This window comes from Cicer arietinum, chromosome 2, assembly GCF_000331145.2.
Source record: "Cicer arietinum cultivar CDC Frontier isolate Library 1 chromosome 2, Cicar.CDCFrontier_v2.0, whole genome shotgun sequence".
NCBI lineage: Eukaryota > Viridiplantae > Streptophyta > Magnoliopsida > Fabales > Fabaceae > Cicer > Cicer arietinum.
This window is the reverse complement of record NC_021161.2, coordinates 14,806,429-14,817,579: the sequence shown is the minus strand read 5'-3', so window position 1 is coordinate 14,817,579 and position 11,151 is coordinate 14,806,429. Positions and strand designations below refer to the sequence as shown.

The 11,151-nt window shown below is 33.5% G+C and overlaps 1 protein-coding gene across 9 annotated transcripts; it reads right to left on the bottom strand.

Annotated features, from left to right (window-relative positions):
* Positions 1 to 3,043: 3,043 nt before the first annotated feature.
* Positions 3,044 to 10,887, bottom strand: LOC101507982 (WPP domain-interacting tail-anchored protein 2). Of its 9 annotated transcripts, XM_073365197.1 has the most exons (6): positions 10,321 to 10,777; positions 8,253 to 8,359; positions 7,222 to 7,815; positions 6,009 to 7,123; positions 5,453 to 5,650; positions 3,044 to 3,534 (listed from the first exon to the last, which is right to left on the bottom strand). In XM_073365197.1, the coding sequence occupies exons 3-6, from the start codon at positions 7,763 to 7,765 to the stop codon at positions 3,343 to 3,345; spliced, it is 2,049 nt and encodes a 682-aa protein (XP_073221298.1). In that variant the 5' UTR covers positions 7,766 to 7,815; positions 8,253 to 8,359; positions 10,321 to 10,777; the 3' UTR covers positions 3,044 to 3,342. The 9 variants fall into 9 exon arrangements, with proteins under 9 accessions (XP_073221298.1, XP_012568360.1, XP_012568361.1 ...); XM_012712906.3 differs by lacking the exons at positions 8,253 to 8,359; positions 10,321 to 10,777 and adding an exon at positions 10,789 to 10,887; XM_012712907.3 differs by lacking the exon at positions 8,253 to 8,359 and having other exon boundaries at positions 5,449 to 5,650.
* Positions 10,888 to 11,151: the final 264 nt, after the last annotated feature.

Genomic DNA, 11,151 nt, shown 5'->3' with positions numbered 1-11,151 from the left:
AGGCGACCAATTTGCATCAATTTTAGTTTCGTAATGGGGAAGGTATTATCATCAGCAATTTGAATTTGCTGATTACCGTGATAAGAATGTAAATTGTGCAAATACGTAGACGAACCTATCATGTGATTCGATGCACCAGAATCAAGAAACCATGGATGAGAAATATCAGAAGACTTACCTTGAATGCCCAAGGCTGAAAGTGCAGAAAGTACCATTTGTTGAATCATTTTAGGCTGAATGGTACCGCCCTTAGATGCACCACTAGAAGAAGGACCAACTACATGTCTTGTCGTGGCATAGAATGCCTACACCGAACGTTGTGTGGGTCATGGGGGACGTGTGGGACAGTCATAGATGAGATGACCCTGTTGTTTGCAGTAATTACAAAACTTCTTACTGCAACTACGAGCAACATTTCCAAATTGGTTGCATAAGAAGCATTTGACTTGACGCATATCACGAATTTTACCTCTACTCTGGGCAGCATATGCAACCATCGCAGGTTCAGAAACAACAACATCATGAGACATGGTTCCTTGAGTAAGGAGACGTTGCTCCTCCCTGATAAGTTAACCAACACATGCATCCAAAGAGAGAACATGATTCTTATTCAGTAAAGCACCTATAACAGCCTCAAATTCCGGACGAAGCTTCATGAGAAATTGATCCCTCTTACTATTATTGTAGACAACTTGGACATCCGCAAGAGAAGTCTTGGGAACAACAGCATGTATAACGGCAAAGTGTTTTGTCCACAAATTTAAAAAACTAGAATAGTATTCTTGAACAAACAAATTACCTTGTTTGTAATTTGCTATCTCTAGCTCCAACTGAAAACTATTGATTGTATTGTCCTGGTTGTAAATACGCTTCAAATAATTCCACATTTCTTGGGCAGTTGAGAAAGAGCGCAAATTATTGATCATTTGAGGATCAATAGTACTGAGTATCCAAGAAATAATTTGAGCATCTTTGATTTCTCACGCGTCTAAAGCAACTGTCTCTATTGGTGCCTTAGAAATCCCATCCAAGTGACTCCATAATCCTTTCCCTTTTGACATACATCTTGAGTTAAAATTCCCAAGTAACGTAGTTTTTGCCAGTGAAGCAAACACAAAATTGATCTCTTTCTTTTTCCAAAGTCATAAAAACCAATATTGTTGCAGCCAACAACAAAATGGACGGGACATCAATACGTGAACATAACAGAATCACAATTTGCACAGGTGAATATAGGTTGGAACCTAACACGTTCAGAAACTTAGACTTGTGAACAAGAATAAGTGAACAAATACAATCACGAGCCAAAATTGAAGCAGGAATCAGAAACGCAAGCGAACAAATTCAACGACAAACAGACTTGATCCTGAAATCACAAATTGAAGCAGAAACTCAATTGCTACCAAGGAGAATCATATTGCAAGCAAGCGTTACGAACAATGACAACCGAGACCAAGAAACTACGAGCAAGAAAGCAGAAAGGGATTTCGAAAAATTCGAAAACCTAAACTCCAAGAAATTTAGGATTGTAACAAGCTGATACCATGTTAGTAAAAATGGCTTGATGTCTTTCTCATTGTTATTCCTCGTATAAATAGAGATTATAGTCTATATGAGTAATTACAACGAATAATTACAATTAACGAGAACAAATCAATTTTTGATTTGTGTAACTTATTCTAGGGACAAATTGATAAATATAATTAATGAGATTAATCAATTCCTGATTCACATCTGGCTCAACCAAAAAATGTTCTACTCGAAGTTAGATTTGCCATTTTCATATCGATGAGTACCAAAAGAAAAATTGTAACGGTTGTTCCTTATGGTTTCAAATTCAATATTTGTCGATTCTTCAATCTATGTTTGATTCATCTGAACATTGTTCTTCTTGAAGTTTAATTGTGAATCTTCAAACACTACAAAACATGGCATTTCCCCAATCTTGATGGTAGAGTCGTTAGTCAAATTTTGCCCTAATTATAGTTATTGGAACCACGGGTGTTTGGTGTGGGGAAGGAACCCCAATTTTGATGCCACGCATTTCATCTTTTCTCTATAGTAATGATCTAATTCAAGAGTCTCACATGTAAATTAAATATACATTTTAGAAAGTAAAAATACAAAATGTTTGATGGGGCCTTGGGTGCTTTTAAATGTAATAAAATGTCTGTCTTTGCAAAACAAGTCTAGTTTCCCATCATATGACTCCGTAATTGGGAGTTGGAAGCATGAAGGCATGATATCAACTATCACTTTTGAAGTGAAGGGAAGTGTTAGATATTGTGTTGTTGGGATGTTGCAAAATAGTCGAATAAGAAGATGATAATAAAAAAAATGATAATTGTTAGTATTGTATGTAGAAATTCCAAAGTTAGTGTTCCCTGTAGAAATTCCCAATCCGTTGAAGGCCAATAGAAGCAATCATCAACTCATGGAGCTCAACTTGAAAAGCAACAGTGTTATGCAGATTGGCATTAAAACAACCTATGAAATTTGCATTTTTACCCTAAAAATCCTTCCACAAGCTGTAGGGCCTAGACAACTTTTAATAGTGTCATCAGTGTTACACTTGACCCAATTGAGGATGATGGACTGCTACAACACCTTCTTAATGCAAGGAGCATTGGGTGCATGAACCTAAACAAAAAAACCTTTTAAAATCACATATTCCCGCATGTCATAAAAAGAGTGTGCCTTTGTATGATTCCCTGCTAGGGAAGTGTTAACTTTTAATGTTCCATACATTTACATAATTTCATATTACATGCTTTTAGAATTTTCATAAAACAAATATGTAAAATTTAATTTTTCTATGAGATGGTTCGGAAGTCACAAGATCCACCCCCTTCACAATTATTTGTTGACTTGTCATTGTTTCATTATTTTATAACCATCCCATTTGGCCTCATATATTTGTTTTATGCATACAAAAAAAGGTATCCATTCTAACAAACTTCCACTCCATTATTAGTGCGAAATCTGAACCATGTATCTTTCTATACGTGTTTGGTTTTATGGTAGATTAAACAAAATCACGATGTAAAAAAATCCAATACATAACTTTTGATCAAATCACATTAACATTGTAATTCTACCAAATTGACCGCCAATCCAAACATGTCAATTATGATTAATGCTAATTTCAAGCATAAATCTCAACCACTCCTGTCTGTTAAGCACTTGTGATAGAGTAATGAATAATCTACAAATTAATTGTAATATTAGCTTACACCCACACTAACATCGAATAAATACATCAATATACAATAAAGAACCTAAAGGACTTCAAAGAAACACAACTGCACAAAACAACAACAACAAATTTTGCTAGGTCATAACTTAGCCGTCGAAACCTTTAAGAAAAGAAAACGACTTTTCGCCCAATAAGTAGAAGACTATCATAGAAACCAGGGGGATAAAAATTGTGAAAGAAATAAATATAAAGTTTCTCCGATTTGCCGGCTTATTTTCCGAAACAGATGATGATGTTGCATGAGTTGCAGAGTTTGCAACTCCTAATGGTTCACCCACCTAATAATAGAAACCAAGAAAGGTAACAGCTTTTAGTATCTAAGACAAATTATAAATAGAGTTTAATGAATAAGACAATATGATTTTTGAAAGTGTACATTTGTATACAACATGTGTCTATGACGCACGGACACCTTTAGAATTAGACATATCTCCGCGACCAACACCCGAACAACACGTGCCCAATAACTTAGACAAGTTTCGTTAAAAACAAAATATATGCTTCAATACACATTAGACACCTCTTGAAGATATCCGAGGGTTAAAATGTGTCGAAAAGATGGTGATCAATGAGAGGTTAACGATATTACATTTGATTACATCTTGTTTAGTTTTTCAGTAGTAAATGGATAAATGAAGGGGGAAAACTATCATATCTTGTTTTGGATTTTTTTGTAATGAGACAAATTGTTCAATTTAGATGCACATTTATTTTGATTCTCAATTTAGATATTTTATAAATTATATTCATATTTTATTTAACTATAATAAAATATATGTATCGGTGTTATTGTCTTATATTTTTTACATTAACAATTTCGACATGTCTGAGTCACGTGTTAAGTGTTCGTATAAAGTCGGTACTTTGTTGATTAATATATATTCGTTAAACTCTAAAACAAAGTGTAAACCTCAAAATTAGTTACTTTTCTTCGATCAATGTAATATCAAATATTTTTATTTTCTAGAGTGACATAAATTTGAATTTACTGGTTTGTAATGTATCCGCAGCTATAGCTAAAAACCCATCTAGGGTAGCCGATAGAATAACAGTAGAAAGTATATGATTGAAATTTGAAACAAACCATCTGGGTTTTGGATTGAAAAGAAAGGGAGGTAAAATTTTCATTTCAACTAAATATTCTCTATCTTAATAACTTTTAAATATAAAAGGAACAAAATGATATATTATAGTGCAACTTATTTTTAATCCCTAATTCACCTTTACAAAAACACTGCATAACTTTGTTAATTAAACAATAAAATTTACTCTCCCTTTACATTCCCTCCAAAACCCTGGCAATGGAATAATGGACTAATAATAACTTTTTTGCCTTAATTGCAGTTTTAGTTCCCTTATTTATATAAATTCATGAAATAGGTCCACCTATTTTAAAATTTGACAGTTTTGGTCCCTCATTCTGGTTTTTTAATACGATGTGACATGCTTTAAATAACATGACATATAATACAATAATGTTGAATGATTAGCACCCATTAAATTGCAATAAAATTCTCTAAAAACTTAATTTTCAACTTTTTAATTTTTTTCATTTTTGTAATTTAATTAATGATGTATGAATAATTAATATATATATATAGTTCTATATCATGAAATCATATGCCATAGTATTTAAAATATGTCAAATCTTTATTTTGAGTTCAAAAATATGAGGGAGGGACCAAAACTGTTGACTTCTAAAATAGAGAGACCAATTTTGTGAATTGGTGAGAATAGAGGGATCAAAACTGTAACTAATCCTTTTTTTTTTTTATATATAAAATACCAACTAGCAGATTTGCTTAGAAAGGCATTGAATAGGGTGCATAGTGATTTTATATGTAACAAGCTGAACATGATTAATATCTATACCACAACTTGATGGAGAGTGTTAAGAGTTACAATAATAAGTCACTAGGATTTTGTCTTCGAATATATGGGCTTGTCATTCTACTCACTCTCTCTAAACCATGATATACCGAAACATGGATATGGTCTTAGGTTGTTGCAATAATGCAAAGCATATCCTAAAGAATGGCATAGTTATTCACTTAACTGTTACTTGTTTTATTTCCATTTTTAATTCTCAAAATAAAAACTAAAATAGGAACATCAATCGAGTTGGTTACTGTGTGAATAAAGCCTACGCATATCAACTAGTAAACACAAATATAGGCTGAAAAAAATAGTACCTGCCTGAAAGGTTTTATTGAAGTGTTCTATTCCTTCTTCGTCAGATGATTTTGTACAGCTATCATTGCTTGAGTCAATGTTGGAAGCTTGATCTTCATTTCTGTTATTTAGTCCATTGTTGCATGAATCTATTGGAGCACCAATTTTAGTTTCCTTAAACTTTTCTATCAAAATTTTATTTTCCCTTTTTAGTGCACTTAGCTGCAGAAACAACATAGTGGTAAGAATAGTAGTTTAAGAAAAAGCATTGAATGTTTCAAAATTCATTTGACAAAGTTAAGCCTAATGTGTCATATTTTAAAAAAAAAATTAATTATATTTGAAAGTTTTCATCTGCTTATTACAACTTTTCAAAAAAATGAGAATCTGAAAAATAATCTAAAACTGCTTCAAATGAGAATCTGTTTTTTAGTAACTTCTCAAAAAAAATCATTTTTATAACAAAATCAAAACAGCTTGTTTTTCTTAAAAAATCTCTAAAATATTAGAATAACAAAATTACTTTGTTTATAATCTGTAACAAACAAGCCCTTAGTCAGAAAACTATAGAAGTAAATACCTGTTTATTGATGCGCTCCCTTTCGGTGGCTAGTTGCATTACCATATCCTTGATAAACTTGGCTATAGAATCAATTTCTCTTGCACTTGATAGTTTTGTTTTGCTAGCTTGATCCAAAGATGTTGTCAGGAGATCCAACTCTTTATGAAGTTCTTCGTTAGTTTCAGACAGCACAATGCAACGTTCTTCTGCGCTATCTTTATAACTTTCAGCTTTCGAAACCTTAGATTTGAGCTCTTCAATTAATATCTCCATATCCCATATTGCTGTGTATAACATATTCTGCTGTTCTTGACTTGCTTCAGAAGATGCTTTTGCATTCTGTAGTTGGATGTCTAATTCCCTTAGTTGCTTCTCGAGCGAACCGACTTTTTTCTCAGCTGTGCTAGCACTCCCTTTAAGAAAGTTCAGCTCCTCAGTAAGTTCCAAGTTGGTTTCGGTTAACTGCGTAACCTTGGCTTCAGCGCTGTCGGCTCGATTTTCTGCTATGTCAACGCTTTCTTTTAGAGACTCGGCGAAATTTTCGATTTCATTAAGTTGTTCATGACACGCTTCATTCTCTTCGGTTAAAGAATGTATCTGAAACTCAAAACCCTTCCGTTCTTCTTCAAGAAATTTCACCTTTTCCCTCAAAGCCAACAACGCCTCAGAATTTTCCTGATCATTGTCAACGTTACTTTTCTCGTGCGTCTCTAAAGCAACATCTTTAGCATTGAGTTGTTCGATTAAATTTTGAACTTTCGACTTTAGCTCGTTTTCTCGTTGCATAGAACCATTGAGGTTGAACTCAGTTACTTGGAGACGTCCGATTACACCTTTAGAAATCCCCATTAAGACTTCGGTAGCATTGTCTGCCTCGAGAAATCTTCCCCAAACTACTTCTGCTGCTTCTTCCATATAAAATGCCACCTGTTCTGTGTAGCGGAGTTTCATCTTTAGTTCTTCGTTATTTCTCAATTCTGCTAACTTCTTTTCTAGATCTAGCTCTCTTGCAAGTGACTTCTCGAGCATTCGCAGAATATATTTTTGGTTTTCAACCATCTGATCATTAGATTTCACTTTCATTTCTAATAGTACACCATTTTCGGAGAAACTCGAGGCCTTCCCCATTTCCCCTGTTTACATAGATGACTAAGAAAGGTAAATAGTCACTCAAAACTTGAAATTAACTCCAATCTCAACATAATTTTTTCTAGTAAATATTTCAACTTACAATTCTCGTGTTGAAAAGCCGCAAGGGTTTTCTGTAGCTGAGATGACTGTACCTTCAACTCCAATAACTGCTGTTGAAACTGCTTCGCGGACTCTTTAGAATCGTGCAATTTTTCATCCATTATAAAGAAAACCTCAGTCAAATGTCTGCATGACAATATTTTACAACGAGCGTCAACAATTTCTTCATGTAGAGTGTCCATGAAATTGCCGAGCTCTCTTCCCTCCGAATCTAAAATGCCAGACAACAGATCAAAGGTGATTGCCTTCTCAAATAATTTTGCTAAGTCACAGGTATTCTTTGAATCCATTTCTTCGATATCATTTTCTAGGACCATCAGATAAATATACAGAACATGCAAGTTCGCCAGCTTTTCGGAAGAATAGGCTAACCGATGATCTATTTCTGTCAAAGCTTGAAGAGATATCTCAAGTTCTTGCATGTCATTTTCTTTAGTTGAGAATCCCTTGAGTGAGTAGAGTTTTCCTAAAGCTGTATCTCCAGAATAAAAGCCACTTACAGCTTTATTAGCGAATTCATCCATTGCTAATATGTATCAGCAGAACTTCTTGGTTCAGCAATTAGCAGCTAATTCTGAAAGTAAAATAGAAATGTTATTTTGGTGGAAGACAAGAAACACCCTTAATTTGTGTACTAATACAGCATAAATAAACTAGATGAATAGCTTAAGTTTAATTAAATACCAAGCCTCAACCATACCGTTAAAGACAAACAACATAAATTAGTTGTTTCCTTGTTGGTAACTAGCATTACTTTAGCTTTATCTATATTTGGATTATTTTGATATCTTGATCAGCTCCTCTAGAGTTTTGTTTAATTTGTTATAGAAGGCTGAGGAAGGAGGGATTGATAAAGTAAAAAAGATGAATTTCTTGCCCTTTTTTAGGAAGTAAGAACATGAAAACATATGATGTACTGATGAAGATGCAAATGGTGGCGAAACCAAACTCGACTGAGAGACTCGCAAGCAGGAAAAGATCTCAATAGAACTAGGAAGGTTCAAGACAAACCAAACTTTATCAATAACACGACAAACAGATGGCAGGAAATTGGCGCGTGGTCCTCACGCATTGGTGAGAAGTTTGTTGGACGGCATGTATGAAGCTGAATGAAACTCCTGCAGCAACATTGCACGAGGAAGTGGTTAATTGGCGGCCTCTATGACATGTTGAGGTTGTCTGGTTGAATAGAAAGAAGGGAGAGAAAATAAAAACTTGAGTTATGAATATGGTTTGTCATGATTGATGATTGATGATTATGATTTCATACATTAAGACTAATACCAACTCATTTATTTATACTAATATATATGACTATAAAACCTAATTAAATAGGAAAACAAATCATCATAACAACAAACATATATGGAAACAAATCTTAAGAGATGGTCTAAATTTAAGATATTCTAACATAAGAAATTAATCTTGAGATAATTGAAGATATTTTATGATGATGTCAACAATTTATAAGATATTTTATATACTCTGGCATCAATCAATTCCATAGTTCAAAGAAAAAAAGTTGTGGTTGTATACTGTTAGGCATGTGGTAATTTGAGTCCGTATGTTACAGCTTATTTCGTGAAAAATCACTTTTCATACCAAAATTACTTTTTTTATAATTTGTAACAAATGGGCCCTTTATTAGAAAGTTCTTCACCTGACTATTGAATAGAACTCAACTCACTCATACACATAATAAATCCTTCCTTTTCTGTAAACCTGCTTACCCTAAGGCCCCATTTTCCACTCAAATGCCTAAATACCTCTTCTCTCAACCTCCCTTCTAATTTATAGGAAACATCTTATTTTTATAATTTGCTCTGTCAAACTAACTAATTAACTAATGCTAAGAGTCTCACATTGGATAAAATATGGCCTAAATATGTGTTTGAGTAGCCGGCATCCTTCACTTTACAGGCCGATTTTGTATGGTAAATTAATCTCAACAAAAATTTTAAAATGGTTTCAAAACCTATCCATGATCGGTTGGGCCACCCACTATCCGGCCACTCGAGTCATGCTCCAAATGTCAAGATCTGGGTGCAAAGGGGTATGTTGAGTTCCACATTGATGAGATATGGCTTGAAAATGTGTGTATAAGTGAGACATCTCTCACCTTACAAGTCAATTTTGTAGGGTTAGGCTCAATTAAATTTTAAGAACAATCTAACTCTCTCACTAACCATTACTAATTGAGACCTACAACTACAAACACTTAAAACCTATAATGAAATAAAAAATGCTAGATAGTAACAGATTTGCTTCTGATAGTATGTTGGTAGTCATCCTAGGATCAACATGCATAAGATACCACTAAACATATAAAATTCTGTTGTATTTCATCAAAAAATGTACTATTTTTCCCTTTCAACAGAATGGTAATCCATAAATGAAGCATCTATTCAGGTCTTAACAATAGAAACCATATGAGATCCTATATTTCTAACAAACTCAACACATCCTAGAAAGATTACCACTAAAAACCATAAATTATAACACCACAATTTTACTCAACATATCAGAATTTAAAATTTACAAGAGCAATTCCGACCCAAATGACAATAAAACTCCAAACCTTACTATTCAAAAACTTGAAACTACCACTGTAGTTAGAAACAAGAAGCATGCAACAAGTTGTTAGGCTCAAGTAGTTAATGAGCCTTATTCAAGGACAAATTGATCGGGAGTACCCGCGTTCCAACTCAGACTAGAACAATAGTTAGTTAAACTTTACTTACCACTAGGCGAACTCAAGATTACTAGAGTTCTTACCCCTAAGAACCGGAGAAGTAAAGACCAAAAAAGGAACAACAAGACTTTCTTATTTACACCTAGGATATACAAATAGATTATGAAGCACAAATACTCATAGGGTCATAGGGACACCAGACACGCCATTGACCGGTAACAATTATGAAAAACAAATATAATCTTAACTGGTGTCGGTGTCCTGTCTCTACCGGACACCAAAACTTTTTGAAAACCGAGACGTCTTCAATCATAAGGGTCGCTGCCAAGAGAGACTTCCAAAATTTAAATGTTATTCACAATTGGGAACTCAGAAATTAAGCCTCACCTTTCTATTAATGCTTCTAGGGTCCTCTTAACTTCTCAGCAAGAAGATGAACTCTTCTAAACCAGAAAACCCCACATGAAAATTTTCCTGGATAGAACTTCTAGCCAAGTCTTTTTAACTACCACTCATTTCAAAATTATCATTATATAAACAAATGAATCACCTTTTAACATTCTCCAAAGTAAATAAACAAAAGGGTATCTTGTTTTTTTATCCGGTGACACTCTGTCTCCAATTTGTATGGATCGATGAGTTGAAAAAGGAAGAACTAAAGTGCAAACAACAAAATGGTCAAACTAAAGCAAATAGAAAAATCAAAGAGAAAATGAAGACTTGAAATGGGGTGCACGTTGATCTTGAACTGTTGACAAAGACTTTTCGAATAATTGAGTTCAAGCAAGACACCAAAACACAAAACAATAGGAAGATAGGACACAGATCTATGAATCCAACGTATGGCTCAGGTACCTGTAAAGTTCAACTGTCTTTGTTGTTGTGGGTGCCTTTCGCTTGATTCAGACAACTTCATGACACTAAATTAGCAATTGTTACGATAAACCGTCAAATTTTATAACTATTCAATTTAGTCTTTAAATTATAAATATATAAAACCCATTTGATTTAGAGTATTTTCCATTAAAAATCACTTTTTTAAATAAATTAATCTGTTTTTGAAAGTTTTTACTTGTTTTGTTATAATTTTTTTACATAGAATATAAAAATAATTTAAAAAGTGTTTCATGTGAAAAATTATTTTTAACAACTTGTCAAAAAATATTTTTATAACTGATTATTTTCAAAAAAGTTATTTTTACCGTGAGAGGCAAATAC

Coding starts and splice junctions, on each gene's coding strand:
- LOC101507982 (XM_012712906.3), bottom strand. CDS start 7,765: ATGGATGAATTCGCTAATAAAGCTGTAAGTGGCTTTTATTCTGGAGAT. Junction 7,124..7,221: donor GGCTTTTCAACACGAGAATT/GTAAGTTGAAAT, acceptor CTATGTAAACAG/GGGAAATGGGGAAGGCCTCG. Junction 3,535..5,452: donor ACTTCAATAAAACCTTTCAG/GCAGGTACTATT, acceptor TTCTATTATTAG/GTGGGTGAACCATTAGGAGT.